This window comes from Topomyia yanbarensis, chromosome 2 (assembly GCF_030247195.1).
Source record: "Topomyia yanbarensis strain Yona2022 chromosome 2, ASM3024719v1, whole genome shotgun sequence".
Lineage (NCBI taxonomy): Eukaryota > Metazoa > Arthropoda > Insecta > Diptera > Culicidae > Topomyia > Topomyia yanbarensis.
In genome coordinates, this window is record NC_080671.1 from 7,549,982 (window position 1) to 7,577,621 (window position 27,640).

Here is a 27,640-nt window from a genome sequence, read left to right on the forward strand (position 1 = left end):
TTTTTTATTAATAAATTTATGCAAAAATATTCCCCAACCAAAGTCAGAGCAAAAAGTTTAACGATATTTAATTAGCTAGAGATTACTAAGTAGGGAAGTTTTGAATATTTTAGAGCCATATTACTCAAGTGAGAGCAAGGATGTGAAATTCTCAGATCGGAAAACTAGTAGCGGCAGGGTCATTAGAAACAGAATCAAAATCTTACGTACTAATCTTTTGTCTTCTGCTGGCAGGAGCCGAGTTAAGGCAGTGTTACTACGAACCGCATATATTTACCACTTCTTCTTATTTTTCAAATCTTACTCTTTTGGTTGTACATATTATCTCAACGATTCATACATTTTGATCCTTGATTTTTTTTTTTTCTAAAATGGTATTAAATTTTTCTTTTGACACTAGAAGTTGATGTTCCATGTTATTTTAGACATATTCCGTCGAATTTTTTCTACGATTTTCAATATTGGATTATTTCGAATATTACAAAATCATTATTCGAACGATGCACCCCTTTGATGATGTCCGATTGAACAAAAAAATGCATAGAATACTTTCCCGATGTAATATGTATTTATATGAGACTTTATGCGAAAAGTTAAGATGACCATTTTCATTGATATCTACCCCATAGAGCCACCCTAGTTCATCATACAAGCTTTGATTTCAAAATGTAAGGCTCCGTTCCAGTTCGAGATTGTTTCAGACAATGAGAATTTGATTTAATAATCCAGAGGGTTTGAATAAAATTCTTAAAAAACTTCGACTGCATGGAATAATTTGCACCATTCGCAGAACATTGGTTCAACAGAAGAATTAGACGAACTTTGAGTTTGAAGATATTTTATTCGGTGAATTTGCGTTCGATTTAGTATACAAGCGTCTTCTGTATAGCTAGCGGAGCCACAAACGATGGTTCCGGGATAACGGCAATTTGCTTCGTCACAGGAACAACGGTCTTAACGAGATTTTGATTTCCCCATCCATATGCGCCTGCTCCGTAGGTACCCCATGGCAGTCCCCAGGCATTTACTTTCGTCGGAAGAACGGATTTCACGAGCTCCTGTTGATCTCCCCAGCCGTAAGCTCCATTTCCATATGATCCCCATGGAAGACCCCACGAGCTGGCGGCATCATCGTAATATCCGTTCCATCCTTTTGCCAGAGGAGCCGCTTGTAAAACAGCGGGCCAGGTTTTAGCATATGGATAGGTAGCCACACTACCGTGATTATTCCATCCGTTCCAGGAGTTCCATCCAGCAGATTGCGAAGGCCATGCATTTGGGATGTAGGATCCTTGGGCAACTAAGGCCAGGGTTACGATCAGGGAAGCGATGACAACCTATGAAATTGTAATATTTAATTTTTGAACTAATTTAATTTTATTTCTACTTGTACCTTCATTTCAATTGTTAGAAGCGTTTGCTAGTTGAAGTCTCAATGTTTGAAAAAGAACTATAACGGTAGCTTCTGCAAAGCGTTAGTTTTATACTCGTGTTGATTGCCGAAAATTATTTTTAGGCACCTTAGCAAATGTAATTGTTGTCAAATGTTTCACCGTGTCATCTATCAATATGAAAACCGAATCCTCTTGCTTCTGTTTTGCACAGGAAATTGTTATGAAAAATTCATGAATTGATGATTTTCAACCTTCGAGACACGGAGAGCGGCGGTGTTCAATTGTGTCTAACTCACTACCAAAAATCAACCAGGAAATGCGATCGTTGGCCAAACAGTAGCTAGTTCACATATCTAACTCGAATTGTATAAATATGTTCAATTTTCCCACTAATAATCACAGTTCATTTGGACTCCTTCTATCGATCGTACCATTGATCACTAGCATCGATTCAACCCAAGGATGAAGGTATTTATTGATTGAATACTTTAACACTCAATTAGAGCAGTACAATCTTTTCTAATCAATTAGGGCTTTATCGCAATCATCGTCGCTATCCTGGCTGCCGCCACACAAGGATCTTACGTACCCAGTTCTTGGCCATCACACTCAGCTGGGTGGAATTCCTGGAATGGCTGGAATGATCATACCCTTGCTGCTTATCCATACGCAAAATCCTGGCCATCAACGTGGCAAGTGACTCCACAGATTGCCGCCTACCCTTACGCCAAATCGTGGTCATCTGCTTGGCCCGCTGCTTCTCTGTACAATGGCTGGAATGGATATTATGGCGTAGCGAATAAAGCCCACTCGTGGGGTCTACCTTTGGAAACCTACGGAGCCGGATGGGGATATCAGAATCTGGCTAAAGTGGTAGCACCAGTGAAGATTAACTCTTGGGGACTTCCATGGGAAAACTACGGAGCAGGTGCTAATGGATGGGGATACCAGCAAGGACTGGTTAAGACGGTTGTTCCAGTGTCGAAACAGATTGCTGCCACTCCAGGATCGGTTTACGTTGCACCAGTGCCAGTGGGTGTGGAGAAGGTTGTTTTGCACTAATGTTTTCAGGCTTGGATTTCATCAACTCTGCTAAAGCTAACGTTCTGGTTATGTAAATAAAAAAGTTTAGCAATATAATATATTTTGAAATTATACGCAATTATAATACAAGAATTTCAATTTTAAAAACAAAAGTGTTAAATTTCTCAAATATTCGTAACTTTAAAAAATGGACTATTCTATATTTCTCTTTAGTAGAGAAAAATCAGGTTAAAACTATTTCTTCATTAAGAAGAAAATTGTTAAGAGTACAAACCGTATTTGAATGAGGAATTTGCGTTTCAACTTCGTTTCATCAGAATCCGACACTAACTTAGTGACAGGATTAAACTAGAGCCGGGTTGACGTTAGCTCCAAAAATGAAAGCACTATTTGTATTTCGGAATACACTTCTAGTTCTGCGTGAAGCTCATGAAAGCAAGAAAAAGAGTTTTGATTAAGCTGATGAGAATCGATGAAACCAAAACTTGGCTTAGTTTATGGAAAAATTTGGGTAAAAATTATTTTTTCTCCACTAAGGAGAAAATTCTTTCAAACCGCTTTTGCGCGTGAAGTGTTGTGCCCTAAATTTGAATTAGTTATTGGAGAGGCGTTTCAAGTTCCTTTCATCAGAATCCGACACTAACTTAGTGACAGGACTAAGCTAGCTCAGAAGCACAAATTATGTTTTAGTTTTTTGGAGCTAGTGCCAATCCGGTGTTAGTCCTGTTAATAAGTTAGTGTCGGATTCTGATGAGACAAAGTCGAAACGCAAGTTCTATAACGAATTCAAAAATGCGTTATAAAGAAAGTTAGAACGATGCTGAAGGTAATCTAATTTTGGAGGAAAATTTATATGGTATACCTAGGTAGCAGAACAGTACTGCAGTTTCTTTACGGAATTTTGATTATCCCATGTGAACTAGTGCTATGAACCTACTAGCACTATGAACCCCTTCCGTATAAAGCACTAACGACATTTCTGATTGTCAGAAAACTGTAACTTATGCCTAATTCTCTGATCCCCAATGTTGATTTGTCTCCGTCATCTTGGTGTTATTTTAGAAACAATTAAATAATCATTTCCAAACTGAACATAACCGACCATGGAATCCAAATCTTCAAAGACCAATTACCGTACAATCTGAATAAAAACAAATTTTTTTTTATAAAGAAACATAGAAATCAATTTTATTTCCGTCGCGTTCCAGAACAAAACAGTGTCCAAGATGATCATAAATAGATGCGATAGTGTGCTTTTAGAACGATAGTGATAGACAGTACAGAGAATGGCGGATAGATAGATAAGAGTGACCCAAACTGACCAAGGTACCCTCACTCAGTTGAATCGGTTTTGGTGGATGGATCGTGGATGGATGGCTTTTCCTTGCGGGTCCAGTGACTAGCTGAGGTCCGTCGTTGTGATGTGCTGCTTAGATTAAATCGTACCGGGAGCTGGAGCCAAATTGAGCTGCTGCTGGGACACGGCATGTCCTGGCAAGGGGGCAACATGGACGGCACCACGGTTAGCAGTCACAGAGGTAGCTCCTGGGACCACACCGGCGTGGTGGGCAACCGAGGCGACTGGGCCATGAACTGGACCGGCCCAGTGGGCATGTGGCAAAACTGGGGCAGCATACACGGCAGCTGGCAGGGCTGGATAGGCAGCGTGAACAGCAGCATGCGACAGAGCTCCGTAAGGATGGGCCAGAACGTTCGATTGTACCACAGTTGGGGCACCCCAGTGACCGTACGGCCAGCCTCCGTACGGCAGGGCTCCAGTTTGTGAGACGACGGCCAGGGCCAAGATGACTGCAGCTACCATGCACTGAAAGAAATCAAAAAAAATTAAAATAATTTACAAAAAGCCTAATTAAACCGAGTCTTTACCTTCATGATTGGTCTGTTGGCTAGTTTGGTTTTTCTTTTTGGCAGCTAGTGGCGATAGAACACCTGAATTAATTATGAACAGAAAACTTACCCGGGACTGGTTTATATAGCAAAACTTCACCGAGAGCGTTAGATTAGTTTGGATTGAAATAGGGTTTCACCTTCCGTGCCTTCTCCTGCCTTCCTTTATTTTTTGCAGCAGTGACTTCTGTAGTGGTGATCCGTGATCGTATGCGACTATGGTGAACATATGGCTAGAATGCAACAGCCTGACTGCACTATTATGCACCTACTAGCTAGCATGCAGTGAGAGCTCAGTCTTAAGCAAACTGCCATACGGGACTCCAGCGTAGTGCCCGTATAGAAAATCGATCAGTGAACTTGAAATACTTTTCTCGGTAGTGCGCTCTCGTTAGGGTTGTCCACGTTCGCTTTTTGTGCTATAGGACAAATAAACGCCCCTTCTCTACATCAGATCAAGAACAAACTCGATCACGTATGGGTGTTTGAGTGCGGTAAAAGTGAAACTCCCTTTTCCTCGTTGCTGCGAATGCATTTTCTGTCACAGCTGGCGCGGGGGCAATAGCAAAAAAAACCGAGAGTGAGAGTTCACCCGTAATGGTGTTCCTGAATGTGTGAGGTCAATTAATTGTAGTTCAGGAATGGTGAACATACTTCTAGCGGAGGAAGGTATGTACTGTACGTGATTATTATTAGATAAGTTTTTCCATCTATCCTATATACTTACTGTTAGATGCCTTTCGAAGACCGATCCGTTGTGGGAACGATATGTGTTGGGTAGAACACAGAACTCGACCGCTTGTTCAGGGATAGGTATAAATAGCAACTATTTTAATCGAATAATCATCAAATTTAGATCTAGCGTTCAAGTGAACAGTTCCAACTCCACCTTTCAAAGACCAACCATGAAGGTAGCAGTTCAAAACCTTCCATATTGAACGAAGAACTTAACTCAGTCTCTGGTTCTGTTTTCTAGTGCATCATCGCTGCAGTCATCTTGGCCATGGCCGTTGTATCGGAAGCCGGAGTGATCCCGTGGGGATGGCCACATGCAGCCGGGCTTCCAGCTGCCATTCCCGTTGCTGCTTGGCCAGCCGCCGGATGGCCACATGCTGGTGCATGGCCAGCTGCTGCTCACTGGGCAGGTGCTGCTCCATGGGCAGCTGCTGCTCCGTGGGCTGGTGCTGCTCACTGGCCAGCACTGGCTGCTCCCCATGCCCCAGTAGCTTCGGTTGCCCACCATGCTGGAGTCGTTCCGGGAGCTACCTCCGTCACTGCCAACCGTGGATCTGTCCACGTTGCCCCACTGCCAGGACATGCTGTGTCGCAGCAGCAGCTCAATTTGGCCCCAGCCCCGGGAACCATCTAGGTTGATCTAGTCAAGTGCGAGCAGATTACAATTGGCCACCGAACTGAGCGATGCGATGAGATTCTCCGAGGACGACTTGTGCAATCAGCGGAACTCTAGGAAAAACAAGTGATATACTCATTAGTTGATAAGGAAGAGTGAACGTGAAGTTTATACGAGATTTGTATTTACACCGAGCAAGGTTGGAATAAAAATGGAACTCATTTTTATGACAATTTAAACCTGTTTAGTTTTCATGATATGGGTCGGCGAAATAATTCTCACCAAATACTACGAAAAACGGAAGAGTACTCTAAAAACAGATCAAAATTAACAAATTCACAATTTGGAAAAATGTTTTTTAAATTTCGCGATTTTAATTCACGTTAATCGTAATAAGGGACGATCCATAAATGACGTAGTATTTTTAGAGTGATTTTTATCACCCCCTGCCCCATCGAAGCATTTCGTCACAAACCTCTAAATGCCCTCCCTGGAAATTGCGTAGCTTGACGGTAATTCTCCCTCCCCCTTGTCGCCGTAAAATAAAAAAAAATAAAAAGCGATGTTAGTTATTCCCCTTTAAAAAAGCTACGTACCATGACATGACCCCCTACCCCCCCCCCCCCCCCCGTCGTCACACATCATCACATAATACAATACTCCCCCCTCCACCATATAATTCTACGTCATTTATGGATGATCCGTAATAATCATGTTTTTAAAGCTACCAAATTAGGGCTCGTAATAGTGTAGTTGATAAATCGACTGCCTTGTACGCAGTTCACCAGGGTTCTTTTTTAATTTTAGAAAAAATCTCTTAAGAAAAATGTCTAACTCTATGTGCGGGGTTGTAATTCGAACTCAGATGAGCTGCGCACAAGGCAATCGATTTACCAACTACGCTATGCCCGCCTTCCTCACCAGGGTTCAATTCCCAACCCCGCGCATAGGGTTGTAATTTTTTCCTAATAGATTTTTCCAACCTGAAAAAAGAGATGAAAATCCGCTATAATCGAAATATAAAAAAACTGCCAAATTGTCAGAATCACATGGATTCAAATAGACAGTTTTTAGAGCGATAACGTTGGTTGCGTTACTCCCGACGTAGCCTTTTCCGAGCTACTTTCGTTGTCCACTGCTTTTATGTATTGACAGCTTTAGTGGATGTTCCGAATATCACAAAAAAAATTTACTCAGACTCCAAGATTTGTGTCTATTTTCACGATTACGTGCATGTTTTGAATTTTTTTTTCCATACGTTTATTTGACACGGCATTTGCAAAAGCTTTTTACGCCAGTTTCTTTTTTTACATAGCACGTTACAAAAATCCTTAAGACTAATTTTAACTATACTAGTAATTTGTCTAAAACTAACACTGAAATCACTTTATTGTTTGCTTTTTTCGTTACATTGTTATATTTCATAATGATCTAGTATTTTCGGGTGTATTTATTTACTTTTTTTCTGTTATTGTCTAAATTTAAAAACTGAATATTCTAGGGTACTTTAATTAGTGAATGATTAGCCTTGGATGAGAGTATGAGGAGATGAATTTAATTAAATTTTGACAGACGCTGTTATTAGAAAATGATAAATAAGTTCCATGCATAGAGGATCGCGATACGCCAGGATGTCTCTAACAGGAACATGGATTGGTCTTCCTCGGACTTGTAAAGAATCTACTAATTGTGATCTGGCTTCACGATATTCAGTGCAGGACCAAACAACATGCTCAATGTCATGGTAACCCTCTCCACAAGCACAATGATGAAGTCCCGACTCACATCCAATCCTTTGAACCATGCCTTCGTTGATACTTTAGGGATAATTGAGTGTAGCCATCGTCCCATATCTCCATTGTCCCAAGATGTTTGCCAACTAGCAAGTGTCCTCTGTCGAGAAGCGCTATAAAATTCATTGTAAGCGATGGGTCTTTCATATATTTCACCATCTAGTGCACCAATCTTGGCTAAATTATCAGCTTTCTCATTGCCCGCAATAGAGCAATGGGCGGGGAGCCACACTAGGGTAAATTTATAACATTTTCTTGTTAGGTTACTCAGAGATTCTCGTATCTTCCCCAAAAAGAATGGGTCTTGATTATCAATCCTCTTTGAGCGTAGAGCTGCAATTGTGCTGAGACTATCAGTGAGGATAAAGTAATGGATCGGGGGTAAAGTATTAATTATTTGCAAACTATAGTGAACTACTGCTAGTTCCGCTATATAAACAGAGGCGGGTTCTGCAAGTTTGAGAGAAATTGAAAAATTATTGTTGAACATACCGAAACCAGTGGCCTCACTGATTCGTGACCCATCAGTGTAAAACATTTTAAGGCAGTCTATGTGTTGATATTTACTTGTGAATATTTTAGGGATCTCCCGCGAGCGTAGATGATCCGGAATTTCACGAATCTCTGCTTGCATGGACGTGTCGAAGAATAAAGTGGATTCAGGAGTATCTAGTATATTGACGTATGTGGGAACATACCTAGCAGGCGTTATTTCTTGTGACATGTGATTGAAATACACTGTCATGAATCTGGTTTGGGGTTGAAGCTCAACAAGTCTTTCAAAATTTTCAATTACCAGTGGGTTCATAACCTCACATCGAATAAGTAAACGAGAGGAGAGATCCCAGAATCGGTCTTTTAAAGGAAGAACTCCCGCTAGTACTTTAAGACCCATCGTATGGGTCGACTGCATGCAACCTAGGGCCAGAGTTAAAAATATTCAAATTCATTGAATGAAAATTGATCATATTCAGGCGCATTCATTTTCAATATTCAGTGACGCAGCTGAAAACGTCAAACGAACAAACCACCCATTCATCCACGCATATTTTCATTCGTCTCCGATTATTACACGAAGCGACCGTTCAGCAACGAATCAAACGCTTCAAAGTAGGCCCTGGCACAATGTAAGCGATGATGATTGTTGTTTCATATGCTTTATTGGCATTTGAAAACATTTTCCTAGTTAATTAGTGTAATGAATATATTGTACGATATTCAACTGAATGAATAAGATGGATAGTTGAATGAATATTTTTTCTATTCACCGCGAGTCGCAACAGGTTCATTTTCAGCCGTCAAAAAAAAACTTCGATTATTTTTAACTCTGCCTAGGGCAATTCGTAAACAACGATACTGTATCCGTTCCAGTTTAATAATGTGAGTGTTCGCAGCTGAACGGAAACAGATGCACCCTTAATCCATTACTGAAAGTATTGTTGTTTGATACAATCTTATCATGTCACTTGGATGAGAACCCCACCATGATCCAGTTATTGTTCGCAGAAAATTTATCCTTTGTTGGCATTTCGTTATTAGATACCTAATGTGGCCTCCCCATGTGCCTTTAGAATCGAACCAAATTCCAAGGTATTTAAAAGTCAGGACTTGGGCTATCGTTCTACCAACCAACTGAAGCTGAAGCTGAGCTGGATCACGCTTCCTTGAGAAAACGACCAACTCTGTTTTCTCCGTAGAGAAATCGATGCCCAGCTTTAAAGCCCAAATTGATAAATTATCCAAGCTATCTTGCAATGGTTGTTGTAAATTTATAGCTTTTGGTCCTGTGGCAGAAACCACCCCATCATCTGCTAGTTGTCTTAGAGTGCATGGACTGACAATACAATTATCAATGTCATTCACGTAAAAATTATAGAGAAGGGGGCTTAGACAAGAGCCTTGTGGGAGGCCCATGTAACTTATTCTGAGTGTCGCGAAATCGCCATATGAAAAATGCATGTGCTTTTCTGACAATAAATTGTATAAATAATTATTTAATATCGGTGAAAGACCACATTGATGTAGCTTCTCCGAGAGAACATCAATGGAGACTGAGTCGAATGCTCCTTTTATGTCTAAGAACACAGACGCCATTTGTTCTTTTTTTGCGTAAGCGAGTTGGATTTCTGACGAAAATAGCGCCAGGCAATCATTCGTTCCCTTTCCTCTCCGAAAACCAAACTGGGTATCTGATAGCAAGCCGTTCGCCTCAACCCAATTGTCGAGACGTCGTAGGATAATTTTTTCCAACAATTTCCTGATGCAGGATAGCATTGCAATCGGTCGATACGAGTTATGATCGGAGGCTGGTTTTCCCGGTTTTGGAATGGCGATAACTCTCACTTGTCTCCAGTCACGCGGGACAATATTCTGCTCAAGAAACTTGTTGAATAAATTTAACAAGCGTCTTTTTGCTAGGTCAGGCAGATTCTTCACCAAGTTGAATTTAATTCTGTCTAGTCCCGGAGCATTATTGTTGCATGAGAGGAGTGCAATTGAAAATTCCATCATTGTCAAAGGCGAATCTATGAAATCGTTACTTGTGGGAGCATCGTGAATGATTTTCTGCGCAGGAGCAGAATCTGGACAAATTTTCTTGGCAAAATTAAATATCCAACGATTCGAAAAATCTTCGCTTTCATTAGTCACGTTTCGATTCCTCATTCTTCTGGCTGTGTTCCAAAGAGTACTCATTGATGTTTCTCTTGACAAGCCATCAACGAAGCGTCTCCAATAACTAGACTTTTTGGCACGACGTATACTGTCAAATTTGTTTTGCAAAATGAAATAATTTTCAAAGTTCTCACGTATACCCCCTTTCTGTTTCATAATTTCTTTGTAGGCAACTTGTTTAGCTTCATATGCATCAGAGCACTCTTTGTCCCACCAAGGATTAGGGGGCCGTCTATTTATTGTCATTCCAGGATTGCATTTCGTTTGGGCTTGTTCTGCTGCTTCAATAATTAAACCCGCTAGGAATTCATATTCTTCGGTAGGGGGTAGCTCTTCTGTCGAAGCAAGAGAAGTGGAAATTAATGTTTCGTATGTTTTCCAATCAATGTTTCGTGTTAAGTCATAAGGAACATTGACTGAATTCGTAAGGCCTAATTCACTGTTAATTGAAACAACGATTGGCAAATGATCGCTACCGTGAGGATCAGGTACAACCTTCCACGTGCAATCTAACCGAAGCGATGTCGAGCACAGAGATAGATCTAATGCACTTGGACGTGCAGGAGGTCTGGGGATGCTTGTTGTTTCGCCAGTATTTAAAACTGTCATATTAAATTCGTCACAAACATTGTATATCAAAGAGGATCGATTATCATTGTAGAGGGAACCCCACAATACTCCGTGCGAGTTGAAGTCTCCCAGTACCAGACGCGGAGCAGCCATGGATTACACTACCTCAAAAATTTGACGTTGTCCAATTTGAACTTTGGGAGGTATATATATATATATATATATATATATATATATATATATATATATATATATATATATATATATATATATATATATATATATATATATATATATATATATATATATATATATATATATATATATATATATATATATATATATATATATATATATATATATATATATATATATATATATATATATATATATATATATATATATAGAAGCGATAGACATGTCTTTGCCTTTAATATTCGTTTGGACTGCTACAGCCTCAATGCCAGCAATCATGGGAATGGTAATTCTATAGAAAGAATAGCACTTTTTAAGTCCTAGAAGCACTCCTCCATACGGGGTGTCTCGGTCTAGGCGAATAATGTTGAAATCATTTAAGTTGAAATTAATGTTTGAGGTAAGCCATGTTTCACATAGAGCAAAAGCATCGCATTTTAAATTATGCAGTAAAATTTTTAAGGAATCAATTTTTGGTATGATACTTCTGCAATTCCACTGTAAAACAGTGATGGAGTCTTTCACCTTAGGAGTTGAATTAACCATTGAAGGATATAATTGCTGCAAGGATGGGCCATTGAGCAATCAGTTGCTCTAAAAATGTTCTAATTGTTGGGAGGAAAGCTGAAAGTATACTCTTTAGTGGTTCAGAAATATTGAATGCTTTAAAAATCCAATCAACAATTTCAGAAAATTTCAATAATCCTACCCCCGGCTGATGCTCAGAGGAAGTCGAAATTTTATTACTTCCAGTAATGGTGTTCTGTTTGGATTGTACGTTCCCAAAACCGGGCGGAATTAATTTCGGTTTTGAATCTGAATTTTTCGGTTTTGGGCGCAGTTTATCTATTGGTGGAGAAATTTTAAGGCCCTTTCTTGGCAGCTTGGGAAAAGAAGACTGTTTTCTTTTTCTGGATTTTCCGGGTAAAACAAATGATGTACCTTCGCACGCCCCGTCGGAGTCAGACTGTTCCGAAAATAGAGATGTGTAAGTGTTTTCTAAGAAGATGGGTTTAGGGGTAGCATTTTTTAACATTTCTGCATAGGAGCGCTTAGACCTCTCCTTCAAGGATCGTTTAATTTTATCCTCGCGCAATTTATAAATGGGGCATGCAGGAAGCTCATGCGAGTTTTCTCTGCACATTAAACATTTTTCTGAATTTTCATTGCATGTAGCCTCTTGATGAGAACCCCCACATTTGCCACACCGTGCCTTATTGGAACAGTAAGTGGCTGTGTGGCCAAGCTGTTTACAATTAAGGCAATTCATTACACGAGGGATAAAAAGGCGAACAGGGAGACGAATCTTATCGATAATGACATAGTTGGGCAGCGCAGACCCAGCGAAAGTCACTCGAAACGAGTCAGACAGTCGATAAACTTTTTTATCTCCTTCGTGTGATACTGAATGCAATTGCTTGCATTCAAGTATCTTTACGTCTTTAAGTATGGTGTCTTTGAAACGACCAACCCCATGCTTAATTATGTCATCAACAGTCAAACTCGATTCTGTGATGACCCCATCAATTTCAATTTCCTTTGAAGGAATATACACTCTATACTCACGCGTAAAAAGCTCGCAAGAAGCAAATGCATTGGCTTGTTTGAGACTACCAACGACAATGCGTATTTTATCTTTATTAACTTTGACGATCTCTTTTACATCCGAGAATCGCGAAGTCAAATCTTTCGAAATTTGAATGATATTTAGCGCCTTTACTTTACGCCTAATAAATACAATCCATGGTCCTGTTGACGACTCTGGGTAAATTTTAATTCTAATCGGGTTTACATTTTCAGCAGGGTTAGGGGGAGGGTCTGTTACTCTTTCTCCCATCTCGTCATCCATTTTACCTAGCAAGAAAAACTATCACAAAAAGGAATGAAAAATATACCTATTATACCGGTAGAACACACCTCATCCGTTACGTTGTAAACTCGGTGCCCGTTGTTTGACAATGTGACACTTGCTGTCCTTCTTCGTAGCGTTGCTTCTTCAGTAGAGAAATAGGCCTACCTGCAACACTTCAAAACTCTCTCCGGTTAAGCTGCTCGTCGGTATCACCACCACAAGCGCGTTCTCTCCGTTTCCACCACCGCGATAGACAAATGTGGCTACCTATGGCTTGCTGCGAAAATCCCACTGTCGATGCGGCACTTTTCGGTGCCACTTGTTTTCCTCCTCCACTTCTGCGGTAGACAAATAGAGCAAATGGGTCTACCTGTGACGCTTCCCCTCACGTCGATTAGAATTTCCCGACGACACCAATACAATATATTTTTTCTGTGTGTACAGGCACGATCACTGTCGATTTCTGCCACCGCGGTAGGCAAATTCGTCTACCCGCGGTTTGCTGTCAAAACACCACTTGTCGAGGATGCGGTTGACCACGCCTCCGACGTATCAACTGTCGACTCACACTTAACAAACTGGTCTCTCTCTCCCACAAAAACGCATACAGCGTCTCGCACTCCGTCACTCTCTCCAGAACAAAACCTTCTACCTGGAGGCACAACCGTCTCGGCCGGTTGCAAAAACTGTTATGAATGTTTTGAATTTGACGTTCAGTCATCAAGACGTGTATTACTAAGGTCGAAATAATGAGCAGGTGGAATCGTGTTTGAAAACAGGTAAGAAATAGATAAGAAAACATTGAGCGAGAGGATGATAGGTGACTCTAACCGGATGGTAAAGAGGAGTATACCATTTCTAGGAAAAATGTGTCTGAAACATAATGGAAAATGCAATTTTGGAAGCGCAATTTCCCGCTATGCGTGGTGTGTGGCGAAGAATTTGTCAAACAAAAAACAAAAATTATTTATTGGAGTTCACCAAGAATGGAAAACTTTCTGGTTGAATAGGAGGGACACTTGCCTCCTCCGGAGCCGCCAGTGCAAATTAGGTGCACACAGTGAAATTGGTCATCCGCACTAGTTTTCAAGCGCAGTGACAGTTCTTATACAATCGGTGTACGATAGCATAGGGTAACACGTAAATGCCGCAGTTGTCAAGGATGCTGGGTTCGAATCCAACCATAATAGAGCTGAAAAGAGATGGGCTAAATTCTTACACTGAGAGAAGATCGCGATTTGTCATAACATTTCGAATCGGGACGCTAGGTGCTAGGTTAGTTGTGACCTGGCGGAACTATACTCGATGCACGCCCAAACAATGTGTTCGATATCGTGATAGACAACGCCACAAGCGTAGAGACCACTGGCAACGAGCCCAATACGTCGGAGGTGTGCGTCCAACGTGTCCTGGTTTGACATGAGACGGGCATCACTCGAATGAAGTCGCGACCCGTATCTATTTCTTTCTACCAAGGTTTCGTTGTTACTTTTGGGACTATCGAATGTAGCCACCTTTCTAGTGCTGCACGAAGTTTACTAAATTTCAAGAATTTTCTGATGAGTAATAATGAAAATTTGCCGAAGCAAATTGATCTTTCATAAATGTCACCTTCTAAAGCACCCTCCTCAGCCAAAGCATACGCCCACTCGTTGCCCGGAATCGGGCAATGAGAAGGGATCCAAACCAAGGCAATCTGGAAAGATTTGTCAAATAAAGCACTCAGTTACTCCCGTATTTTCCTATGTTGCATCGAGCGAGTAGCAGTGATGGAACTGAGGCTATTCAAAAAGATGAAGTAATGGTCTGTGATTAATTTGTCAATGACTCCAAGAGTATAGTTAATAGCAGCTAGTTCTGCAGCAAAATCTGGGGCAGGGTAAATTAGACTGCAGAAATCGGTGAACTTTTGATTGAAGATACCGAAGTCAGTGAACTCTTTGAGGTTTGATCCGTCAGTGTAAAACATCTTACAGCAGTCAGGAAAAAGCAGTGTGGATGATAGTTATTATAGTTTGGTGCACTGTTGCCACGTGGCGCTAGTATATATGTATAATCAGGTATAATTAAATTTTTCAATCAAATGATCCTAACTACCTAGAAAGTTCGTTTCTTCAGATTAGTTTATAACAAAACAAATGCTGTGTTGATAGTTATCTGTTTAATTCGAAACTCTCTCACCAAGTACTTTAGTGTACAAAAAAAATCATAAACTTTTGAGATTGTGTTTCAAATAACACTCTTATGGGGGCCATGCAAATAACCTCGAGCAGCAGGAAAAAATTGGTCAAAATTGACGTGGCCAGTACAATGATCCAATTCAAATCCCATCGAAATTATTTTGGAGGCATTGGCTTGTGAAGTATAATAAGCATTTAATTCGCAGTCTTTACAAGAATGACCGATTTAAAAAGCTCATCCATCGTATATCAGGTGTGCTAGGCAGTGATCAATGCTGATGTAGTATATTGTGAGGAAGCTAAAATCTGAATGAGCTACATACAAATCAAGTTTTTGCCAATTCAGAATTAACCATTTACATTCCACTTGGGAAATAAAAACGATATCTCACTTTTTCATAACATTTTCAAGTTACTCCAACCTATTCACGTGAAATTAATTAATGCAAATGATTTTCGGGTTTGATTCACTGCATTTGGGAACAAAATTCTTGCCTTCGATAGTTTTCAAACACACAAGCCTCATGTAGGTCCATACCCTTCGAGTCGAACCAGACCCCGAGATATATGAAATTACAAAGCTGAGCAATAGTTTGATCTATTAATAGAAGCTTTAGTAGGAATTGTCAAGACATTCATCAGTGTCGTTTACGTACAAATTGTATAAAAGAGGGCTTAGTCATTGACCCTGGGGAAAAACCCATGTAGCTTAATCGTGATATCGATAAGTCACCATGCGAAAAATGCATGTGCTTTTCCGACAACAAGTTTAGCAAAAAGTTGTTTAGAGTTGCTGAAAGACCATGCGGGTGCAGCTTTTCAGAAAGAATGTTGCTAGAAGCTGAATCAAAAGACCCCTTAATATCTAAAAGCACTGATGCCAACTGCTCTTTGCTGGCATATTCGATTTGAATCTCGGTTGAGAGCAACGCAAGTCAATCGTTCATCCCTTTTCCATTGCGGAAGCCAATTTGTTTATCTGACAGTAAGCTATTTGTTTTGAACCAATTGTCGATACGGAACAGCTTCTCGAACTGCTTCCGGATACAGGAGAGCATCGCAATCGGTCGATACGAGTTGTGATCGAAGGCTCGTTTTCCTGTTTTTGGATGACGATGAAATTTGTCTCCAATCGTGTGGGACAATGTTATCCTCAAGAAACTTATTAAATAAACTCAACAAGCAGGGTCAGGGAGGTTCTTCAGCAAGTTGAATTTGATTCTGTCAGGCCTTTATTTTTGCTTGATAAGAGTGCAAGTGAGAACTCCACCATCGAAAACGGACATGGTAGGTTTTCTGTGCCGGGGAATAATCTGAACAAAGATTCTTGGCGAAGTCGAATAACGAGCGGTTTGAATATTCCACGCTATCGTTAGCGCTGCTTCGGTTTCGCATACGCCTGGATGTGCCCCAAAGAGTGCTCATCGATGTTAATCCGTCAACGAACCGGCGCCAATAACTACGTTTCGTGGCTTTCATCGGACTCTTCATCCGCGTTTCTAATGTCGCGGTAGATAGCTGGTAACCCATCGTCCCGGATTGGGAGAGCGTTTTTGGATGTTCGTGTCGGGTGCTGATTTAGTCTGACCTTGAATCGCGGTGTCGAGAGTCAAGCCAGCCAAAAACCTGCACTTTTCTCCTGGAAGAAACTCTTGACTGGAATAAGTATTTGGAATAATTATTAATTGAATATATTTCTTTTGTACAGTTTAAGAATAACCAATCAACATCGAATGTTACATATTGAACAAAACCTTCTGTTGCAGCAGAGCACAATCTGTGCATATACCTTTGCATTTGCATTAGCTGTGGTAAATTGTGGTTACAAAATCGAATGTGAATAAAGATCGGGCAGTCCAGTCCAACCTCCGTTGCTGACGGTTGGTTGTTCGCTCTTAGGTACATTGTTTTAATTTCTGTATAACAGTCCATTTCAGGGCCCGCTTTTTCGTGTGTCGTTCTGTTTGCGCTGATTGATGATTGAAAGGTAGAAACTGGTCCTACTGCTACGATCGATCACCTTCTTTCTTATCAGGTCATTTCATTTCGAGAAAGAAGACAGAAAACTGCGACCAGAAATTGAACTGATGTCTGGAACAGGAGAGAGTCCTGGGGCAGGAGACAGAGCTTGTCGAACCAATTCTGTTCCTTAAATAGTCGATGATGACGTCATTCATAGACCCGTAGCATACTAGGTACATGAATCTGTTATGCCAAACTTAGGAAGCATAACCTTCTGCGTGGTATTTTGAGAATGGTAATCATTATTAAAAAATTTATTGCCATAATATCAAAAATCTATGATTTTATTCATTTGAAGTATTTCTGAGCGATAAGTGCAAAAATTTCGAATATTCATCTTAAAATGGCTGAACTGCGTTTAAAACCTAACCACTTTTCGTTGAAGTTGCAAAGTATACCCTCACATCCAAGACAACCGAACCGAACTGTGGAACAGAACAAAACCAAAAATTACAAGGGGTTTAGCGTTTCTACTACACTGTTGTGATGAAACAAGTCCAAACCAACTTTGGTTTCAAACTGTGAAGCCACGTTCCAATTTGTTTCCCATGACTTCACAACCCCAAACTTCGGGCAGTTTCCATACTCAGCACATCCGTAATAAAAATACTTAAAATAGACTACCCAAACATAAAAATAACACCCAAGCCAATCAATACAACAGCCAAGTTACTAAACAACATCAAAGATCCAGTGGACCCGCTGCTACAGTCCAACATCATTTACAGTCTAACATGTGAGGACTGTAGAATGAAATATTTCTTGAGCGTTTTTTCAAAACGTCATATCTGCAATGAGTTACTCTCTTTGTTTACTTTCTCTTCTGTTAATAATTCGGTCATTTTAACATTTATCCCTCAACTCTTTGCATAATATGCTAGTTAAAACCACCGTCTTTCGATCTGTACTGTAAAATAAGTGAAAAGTGTTATAGTGACGCCGTAAAAATCGAAAGAGAAAGTAAACAAAGAGAGTAACTCATTGCAGATATGACGCTTTGAAAAAACGCTCAAGATTTGGGCATGACACGTAACCAGCTCAAAACCAGACTATATGGTCACAAAACCAACATAAACCAATACCAAAAATTAAAAGCAGATGGAGTGAACAACAACGATGAACAGATGATCAGTCTCCGAGAGAAAACTGCTCTCATCGAGCACGTGGTACAACACAATCATACGTTCGATCTCAGCAAAGTAGAAATCATTGACAGAACCTATCGGTCGATGGCGCTCCCAATATTGGAAATGTGCCATATCACGAACACAGCTAACACCGTAAATCATCGCATCGATGTGGATGGACTCAACGCAACATACGCAGGAATTTTGCACTCACTCAAAACAACCTACACTCACCGCAATAATACAACCACATCAGATACAAGTGATGGCACACTTTTGGGTCATGATGGATAGATACCATCGGGTTACCATCTTTAAACCAGACGTTGCAAAACCGGTTGATGATAACATCGAGCTCCGTGACCAAAAGTGCTAACGAATGTTTATCGCGAAAAATCCTCACAATATCCAGTACATTGAACCACGCAAAACCACCGAACCTCTCACCGTTGGTAATAAACGACTCCGACAAAAACGACAAGACTAGAGTGAGTTAAACGTTTATGTGTATATTAATGTTAAAAGTCCATGTTTTTGCATCCCATTGTAACTTTCACCTCTCTATGTCTAAAATACAGTTTTCCCTTGAAAAAGGCCACCAAAAACGGCCGAAACGTCGGGCAATCTAAAATCAAATCGTTTGCCTAGAGTATTAAGACTGAGAAAGCCGTTAAATACCTGTCAATATTCCGTAACCAGTCGACAAACACCCAATCATATGTAATCGACATTTCCACCATTATATTAATTATAACCAGCAATGGAATCGTAGTTTGGATAAATGAAAAAGGCACGATTGCATCACTAGGTGGATCACAACGATTTTTTTTATTTGGTTTCAGGGGACCTTTAGCCTTGGCCCTTGAGCAGTTGATATCAAGTCATGCATAGCACCCCCTACTTTTCGTAAAACGCCACAACGAGCTCAGTAGGATCCACTTTATGGAAGATTAATTTAAAATGAAGTATACGATTCGTTGTATTAAGAACACATTCGGATACATAACATAAAAAATCAAAGACGTTCTTCGTCTTTTGTTTGAATTGTTTATTACTATAAGCCAATCAACTGTTTATAAGTTCCAAATCACATCATATTAGTGCAAAACAACCTTCTCTCCACCAACTGACACTGGCGCAACGAAAACCGATCCTGGAGTGGCAGCAATTTGCTTCGATACTGGAACGACCGTCTTGACCAGTCCGTGCTGGTATCCCCAATCATTAGCACCTGCTCCGTAGTTTTCCCATGGAAGTCCCCAAGAGTTAATCTTGACTGGTGCTACCACTTTAGCCAGATTTTGATATCCCCATCCGGCTCCGTAGCTTTCCAACGGTAGACCCCACGAGTGGGCTTTATTCGCTTCGCTATAATATCCATTCCAGCCATTGTACAGAGATGCAGCTGGCCAAGCAGATGACCACGATTTGGCGTAGGGGTAGGCGGCAATCTGTGGAGTCACTTGCCACGTTGATGGCCAGGATTTTGCGTATGGATAAGCAGCAAGGCTATGATCATTCCATCCATTCCAGGAATTCCATCCAGCTGAATGTGATGGCCAAGAACTGGGTACATAAGATCCTTGTGTGGCGGCAGCCAGGGTAGCAACGATGATTGCGATGAAGCCCTAATTGATAAGAAAAAAATTAATTGCGCTAATCGAGTTTAAAACTGTTCAACCAAGCATTACCTTCATCCTTGGGTTGAAACGATGCTAGTGATCAATAGTACGATCGATTGAAGGAGTCCAAATGAACTATGATCGCTAGTGGGAAAATCGAACATATTTATACAGTTTGAGTTAGCTATGTCAACTAGTTACTGTTTGGCCTACGATCGCATTTCCGGATCGATTTTTGGTTGTGAGTAAGACACAATTGAACACCACCGCTCCCCATGTCTAGAAGGTAGACAATCATCAATTCATGAATTTTTTATAACAATTTCCTGTGCAAAGCAGAAGCAAGAGGATTCGGTTTTCATATTGATAGATGAGACAACGAAAACATTTGATAACAATTACATGTGCAATGTTGTCTAAAAATATTTTCCGGAAATCAACACGAGTATAAAACTAACGGTTTGCAGAAGCTACCGTCATAATTCAGCTTCAAGCATTGAAACATCAACTAGTTAACGCTTCTAACAATTGAAATGAAGGTAAAAACAAAAAAACAGCATTAAATTAGTCAAATATAATATATCCTATTTTATAGGTTTTCGTCACATTTCTAATCGTGACCCTTGCCTTAACTGCCCAAGGATCCTACATCCCAAATACATGGCCATCGCAATCTGTTGGATGGAACTCCTGGAACGGATGGAATAACCACGGCAGTGTGGCTGCCTATCCTTATACCAAATCCTGGTCTACTGTTTTACAAGCGGCTCCTCTGGTGAAAGGATGGAACGGATATTACGATGATGCCGTCAACTCGTGGGGTCTTCCGTGGGGATCGTACGGAAGCGGAGCTTACGGTTGGGGACATCAACAGGAGCTCGTGAAAACTGTTCTTCCGACTAAAGTGAATGCCTGGGGACTGCCATGGGAAACATACGGAGCAGGCGCATATGGATGGGGACACCAAAATCTCGTTAAGACCGTTGTTCCTGTGACGAAGCAGATTGCCGTTGGCCCGGAACCATCATATGTGGCTCCGTTGGCTGTACAGAAGACTGTTGTTTACTAAATTAAACTCAAATTCGGTTAATAAAAAAAAATTAACCTCGAGCTTCATGTCATTATTGTGTTGAACTTATCGATTGATACATATTCTGTGGATGGTCTGAATTATTCCATTTTTTACCTGGTTTCTTTTTAAGAGAGAACTTAGATAATTTCAACAAAAAAAAAAATTAAAATTGAGGTACACAACACAACTTGTGCAACTGGCCCAAGTTCAAGCTGGAAACTCCGGTTTGCTGATGAGAATAGTATATTTGAGCGCATGGTTCTACAAAAATCAATTGAGTTATTAAAGGGGTTATATCGACTTACGACCCAAACAATAGGGTTTATTAGCGAGTTTTTATTTTGTATTTATTGTATATTTTTTGATACTATTTTGCATACATTTAAGTAGATGTTTTAAGGTATTTTTAGTAATTTTCATATTGAAAAAGCTTGCAAAATGGCAGTAATGTAATTGTTGCCACGGATCACCTCATTTTGGACCTCATGCGCGACCACGATAAATTAAGTACGACATATGTGCAATTGAAAAACCTACAAATTTTCTTTAGTAAATGGCTGGATGCAGGATTTGACAGAATTAAGTTTTGTGAAATGGTTTCTGAAATGGTTGATTTTGAATGATTATAACTAAAAGTTGTTTTTTTGGCTTTAAAAATAGATATATAAAGTAACCAAAAATTTCTTCCTTCACAAAGAAGTCATTATAATCAGAAAAACTAGGATAAAGGTTTCAAATATATCGGTTTAGATGCTGCCAAGGAAATGAAGTCACCGCAAAGCTGTTTTCGGAAAAAACAACAATTTTAAGACAATTACGTTTAAAATTTAAAAAAATGTAATGTTAAAATAAATTATAGTCGACCTACATAGCGACGCTATTCTGATTACCTCGTGTAGCGTCAAGAATGTCAATTTGGTGTTTTCGACACGTCATTCTTCTCTCTTGCTTTAGTAACCTCTTGCACGTCTTTTGGGGAAAACCTACCGCGCGAAAACTAAACAGTCACATTGATCACTATTTAGTGTTATTTAGTAGTATAATTTTAGTTCTAAGAAATTCTTTTGAAATTTTGAAGAAACATTCTTGGTGGAAGGTACATTAAGAAGACCCAAAAACTCAAATTTAACGGTAAATAAAACGAATAATGATTTTATGTTCTTTTATACTTAGATGTAATGAGAATGTGTGCCTACAGATAGTTCAAATTTCCTTTCAAAATCTGCGCTCATTGGAATTTTTGAAAAAAGCCAACCCAGTACTCCAGTGGATTCAGGCATTAAAAACACAAATCGGTGACTACAACGTCGATCTCAACGTTGTGAGCGGGTATGTAGGCGGGGTAGTCCTTCATGTAAGGCTTGTCGTTAGTAACGTCATTTGCTTGCTTTTGACAGAATATCAGATTTCTCTGCTTATCTGGGCGGACATTTGAGGTAGTTGTCACCGCTGAATATTTCGATATCCTTAGAGTACTTCGCGGATTATTTTTGAAAAATATGTCCTGAAGCAGGTATAGAACCTGCGATCTCCGTCTCTAGTTGGGTGCGTTAACCACTCCGCTATCCGGGAGTTGTGATGATGTCATCACACATTCCCAACAGTATCGTGATCACTGCCACAGTCCCAATACCTACCAATGGATCCATCGATCCCCAATGTCTCGTATAAGCAAATAGTCACCGCTCCTCTCTGGCAGATCTCACTCGTTATCTATTTTAAGCTCTAGTGAATCGCATTCAGGTTTGAGATATTATTATCACTGTTTGCGTGCCATTTATTGTGCGTGGCAAACCGTTTCATATGGATGAAACAATTTTAAGGTCGTCCTTAAAAAAGTCAAAATTCTAAAGATTTTTTTCTAACTGTGCTAGAATTCACCTGCACCTACTGCAATGCTCTAGAACAATCAATTCTAAGCAACTTGGTAGAAGATGCCAACTTTGTATCTCGAACCGTTTTTCTTATATGGTGAGTTCCATAACACAACTTAGGGTGTCTCTCAAAAAAGTAGTTTTCTCCTTATAGTTATGGGATAGTGTGATTTTTCTCACAAATGTGGTATTCTGTATAATTTAAGAGCACGATTAGGTGCGACTTCTGCCGATGAAAGAATATTTTTCTTGTTTGGTTCAAAAGTTAGAAATATCTCAAAAGGGAACCAACGAAAATGGATAATTTTGATTTCATTTAAAAAGTTGCACTTTTATCTACAATATATTTAAAAGTTGGAGAACGTTAATTAATTAAAAAATGTAAATATAGAAGCGTATTAGTGGTTGTGTTGTAATCATGGTAATTTTTAGTACTAGTGTACAATAGTTATGTCTATCTGTGTATGTGTTCGTCTGAGTATTTGTGACAGTTGGGCCAGGGAAGTAGTCTGTTTTGTTTTACTTCTAATAGTTTGCATTTCCACTACGCAAGTGTACCAACAATGATATAGATCAACTAACACGTTTTTACTTAATTTCTTTTCTTTATTTGACATGTTATTTGTCCTTTTATTACTACACTTTAAATTAGATTCACACTAGCACAATCAATTGCATATTCTCTCATATACACTCACAATCTCTCCCATTCCAAACGAACAAACGCTCGTAGTCTTAGCGATTACACAAAAAACAAAACACGCCGATAATTAAGTGAACGTTAAAGCACTTATTAATTTACAAACGTTAAGGATGAAAAGTCACCACTTGTGGCTGAACACCCAATATACTAAATTTGAAATGTAATGCAAACAAAATAATGTAATCAAATAAAAAATAATATATAAAAAAAAATTACACACGTGGTCTCAACCATTAACCCACTGCTTGCGCGATAATGAATCGGTCACGTCCAGAAGTATCCACCCTTCATCCTAGCAGCCTAAATTCATACTTTCAGTTGGACCAATCAAAAAATGACGCTCGTATTCACTAGACAACACGTTCCATGGCGACAAGACTGGACTGGACTAATGAGAAGGGAGATTCACTCTCTTCTAGTATCTCATCCAAACACTAAAATTAGGTATCAGATTCGCGGTCCGAGCGCGATAATTCAAGAGAAGAGCACGCGAATGGCCGAACGGTTAAAGAAAATAATTTATCCACGCAAAGTAACATCCCGATGATAACATGAACATCTCAGCACTTATAAATTATAAAAATCGACTTATTTTTTATTCGCTTAATTGTTAGTATTGAATCTCTAGAGTAGTGTCCCGAAATGTTGGTGGCCATGCCGAACTTCTTTTGTTTTAAAGAGCTGAACGTTCCTCTCGTGTATTTGCTGTAACACGCGCAGATTTCAATCTATAGACAGCTTTAGTAGCATTTTTCTCGAAACTGTGTTTTTCAAATTGGCGAACATGATAACTCAAGAACTAATTCACGAATTGACTGCAAGTCCAAGCTTTACAAATCTTATTGAATTTCCTGTGTCAGGAAATTTTTTCAAGAGTTATCGTAAAGAGAGCGGCGCTCCTCGACGAAATGGTTGGACGTCTACTCTTGGAACGCGCGTATGTGTGGCTCTGCGTGAAGGAAAATATTTTTTTTCGTGCACAATGAATGTATAAATAAATTTTAACTTAAAAGATTCATTGTTGCCTTGCCTTCAAAATGACAAAACAAAATAACTTTCGGTTTGAGCACTTTACACCAGACGCTACCCTTGATGAAAACAATATATTAGTTTTGAAAAATATAGCAGAGAGCATGGTGTTGAACTTGAATTTGGAAATTTGTTTTTGGTAAATAACCTTCAATGAATTATGTTTAAAATAGGAGAGTGTATAGCAAATTTTTAATTCGATGGAGCTAAAAGTATACACATTTATGTGTAAAGAATTCTATATTTTGGCGATATTCCTTTTTGAATAAATTTATCATAGTTGGCTATAGAAAATTTAACTTTTAAACGAAGATAGCGCAAAAGTGTCTTCTAGAAAATTGTAGCGGAGAACATTTTCATAAATTTTGCTGGAAAAATCTCTATCACTTATAGTTATCGATTTATAGGACTTTTTTCATAGTGAACTCCTCAAATTTTTAAACCCAACATTTTTGTTTATGATTTCTCGTAATTACAAGTCTCAGAAACATATTTATTGCAACAAAATACACAGCTTTGCTGAAAAGACTAAATCGCTGAGGGTAGTTTGAAAAGAGTTGTGTTTATTTTTCCATGTTTTTAAATCAATATAACTTTAGAGTAGAATGGGGTCCAATAGGTATGGGGGTAGAATAGGTGTAGGGCATTATCTTTGCTATGTTGTTGCAGAGGTCACTCGTGTTCTGTGAATTAGCTACATGGTAGAGAACATCGTTAACGGCTGTCATTTCGGCCGTAACCGTGGATCAGCTGTATTTGTTATGTTATGCATTGTCTCTCGTCCTCAGTACAGTACGTTAAATCAATGTTGAAAAATGTCAAGTGAGTTTTTTTAAGTAAAAATTATTGCTGAACACGTAGTTTGTGTTGGTTTTAGATATTTTTGGATTTGAAAAAAATCAGGCATAAAAATTGTTTCATTGGGGGCACGATAGTCGCAATTTCATTGCTCCTCAGCAGTGAAATTTCGACAGATATTTTGCGTGAGTTAACAATATAATAATTTAAGGTGTGGATAATCGATAAAAATATGAAGGAAATGGAATCCAAAAGAACTCCGAAGCGCAAACGTGGGCAACCCACAGCTAAGCAATCACGTGAGCCGTAATGCACAACTTCCATTCCACATTCCGGCGACGACGAGGCCACCGAAGAAGTCATTCACAAGTACAAAAACAAACGTAGTTGCTGAAAAACACGGCTTTCAACATTTTCTTCCGCGGTTTCATGATTTTTCACATAATTTGCCACTTCCTCATTTTCTTTCCTGAATGACGTCAATGGATTATTTGTGTCATTATTTTTAAATAATTTGCAGGATTCATACTCCTCAAATAAAAGTTGAACAGCTGATTTTCTAGGCGTACACATTGTTTTATTTATTTGTATAACCTTTCCAACGAGTGCTTATTTGTCAAAGTTAGTGTAAAAATACCATCGCACGAGCTCGCAAAACACTGACCTACTTGACCTCACTCTAATATAATGGGTAACAACTATTTTTATATCATAAATTATGATGAAAGTGCTGTATTTTTTCTTTTAAACGGTGATAAATCCGTAAGCATCCTGCTCAGAAGTTGTACACTGTTGAAATCTTTGTGTCTGGCACTCCCGAAGTTAGGTGAACGTGGTGGTATTCAAGGATGTTTTCGCTTGATTTTCTGTGTGTATTAGTTAGCGCGTCTGCCGGAAGGTTAACCCGAGATTGAATGATTTTCTAACATATAACGTACAATTCCATCTCAGTCCGGTTTATTTTAAGAATGTTAGCTTCAGAATAAGGAGAAGATGTATGAAATTGCTGCATTCACTGTAGTATGAAATTTTTGAAGATTTTCAACCGGGTAATGCAACAATTGTATGAAAAATGTGTATCTTTAACTTCTTCTTCCATATTATGAAACAAAAATTTTCGCGCTAAACCGGTCCAAGATGAAATTGTACATCACCATGTTCATCACCAACGGCCAAGTTCTCCTGATTTGCGTTGGCTGCTCCGGCAGCAGTCCTTAACAACTAGCTAGGGATATGAGCTTTGCTCTTTTGTTGGAACCTCCCTAGCGACGGTGGTGATAAATCACCGGATCGTCTACTCGCCGTAAACGATCCCAAAAGTAACCGCAGTGATCTTCCCAGGGGGAACCTTTGTCCGCCCTGCTTCGTTCTCCTTGGCGATTAGCTGTAGAGGAGAGTTTGGCTCGTTTGACTTATCCTCTACAGCCAGAACGGCCGATGTCACAGTTCCTTGTCGTTTAGCCAGGGAAGCGAATACACTCCTTAACAGTTAGCTTACCCCTGTTGGCGAACTGATACCGAAATTTTCACTGCTGGCTCGGTACCTTTCGACGGTCTTAGCTTGCCATCACACGTGCGCACTGAAACGCTTTTCTAGTGGGGGAAAACAGTCCCGAAAAAACTTGTAATCGGACGTCTGTCTATTGCCGTGGTTCGTCACTAACTATGTTAGCATACAAACGCTTGAACTCTTCGCGATCATCCACGCAACCTTCACCCACGATCTCGAAAACATGATAACATCCCGGTGATCACGTGAACGTCTCAGCACTTATAAATTTTCAAACATGGTCTCAAGCGTGAACCTACATACTCCCGCGCTCGCGCGACCATGAATCGTTCGTTTCCATCCAAGTCTCCATCCTCGGTACTAGCAGTGCAGCTTCATGCCTTCAATTGCACCAACAAATAAGAAAACTGTCAAATCCACAGGACAACACATGACACGGGAACTCTAGTGATATGGGGTAACTCATTCCCTATCACAATATGAACCGTACACCGAAAACTAAATATCAGAATGACGGTCCGCGTGACCATCCTAGAACACACGCGAATATGTGAACGGTTACGAAATTGAATTTGTGTACGCGAAGTCATATGTACGCTAGCACACGCAACGTTATTCGCTTAATTATTAGTATTGAATAGTCTCCTGATATTGAATGATTTTCTAACAACTGATGTTCAATTTCATCTCGGTCCGGTTTATCGCATGAATTTTAATTTCAGGATATGAAAAAAAATAAGCATAAAATTGTTGTTTTCTCTGCAGTATGAATGCAAAATTTATATGAGAAATATGAATCTTTTACTTCTTCTTCCATATACTGAAACTAAAATTCATGCGATAAACCGGACGGAAATGAATGTGTACATCAACTGTTATAAAATCATTCAATATCGGTGTTTACACTCGGAAGGCGCACTAAT

The 27,640-nt window shown here is 39.6% G+C and overlaps 4 protein-coding genes across 4 annotated transcripts; 2 read left to right on the forward strand and 2 right to left on the reverse strand.

Annotated features, from left to right (window-relative positions):
- Positions 1-1,821: 1,821 nt before the first annotated feature.
- On the forward strand, positions 1,822-2,521 carry LOC131686188 (uncharacterized). Its single transcript, XM_058970417.1, has 2 exons — positions 1,822-1,862; positions 1,926-2,521. The coding sequence occupies exons 1-2, from the start codon at positions 1,857-1,859 to the stop codon at positions 2,454-2,456; spliced, it is 537 nt and encodes a 178-aa protein (XP_058826400.1). The 5' UTR covers positions 1,822-1,856; the 3' UTR covers positions 2,457-2,521.
- A 1,079-nt stretch (positions 2,522-3,600) lies between these two features.
- On the reverse strand, positions 3,601-4,474 carry LOC131682011 (adult cuticle protein 1-like). Its single transcript, XM_058963140.1, has 2 exons — positions 4,326-4,474; positions 3,601-4,263 (listed from the first exon to the last, which is right to left on the reverse strand). Exons 1-2 carry the CDS (start codon positions 4,329-4,331, stop codon positions 3,874-3,876), a joined length of 396 nt encoding a protein of 131 aa, XP_058819123.1. The 5' UTR covers positions 4,332-4,474; the 3' UTR covers positions 3,601-3,873.
- A 636-nt stretch (positions 4,475-5,110) lies between these two features.
- On the forward strand, positions 5,111-5,936 carry LOC131682010 (adult cuticle protein 1-like). Its single transcript, XM_058963139.1, has 2 exons — positions 5,111-5,257; positions 5,323-5,936. The coding sequence occupies exons 1-2, from the start codon at positions 5,252-5,254 to the stop codon at positions 5,713-5,715; spliced, it is 399 nt and encodes a 132-aa protein (XP_058819122.1). The 5' UTR covers positions 5,111-5,251; the 3' UTR covers positions 5,716-5,936.
- Positions 5,937-19,206: 13,270 nt separating this feature from the next.
- On the reverse strand, positions 19,207-19,641 carry LOC131678492 (uncharacterized; the record flags this gene model as incomplete). The annotated part of the gene is made up of 1 exon (XM_058958673.1): positions 19,207-19,641. A coding segment is annotated over one exon (435 nt), but the record flags the coding sequence as incomplete, so codon positions are not given.
- Between the last annotated feature and the right edge of the window lie 7,999 nt (positions 19,642-27,640).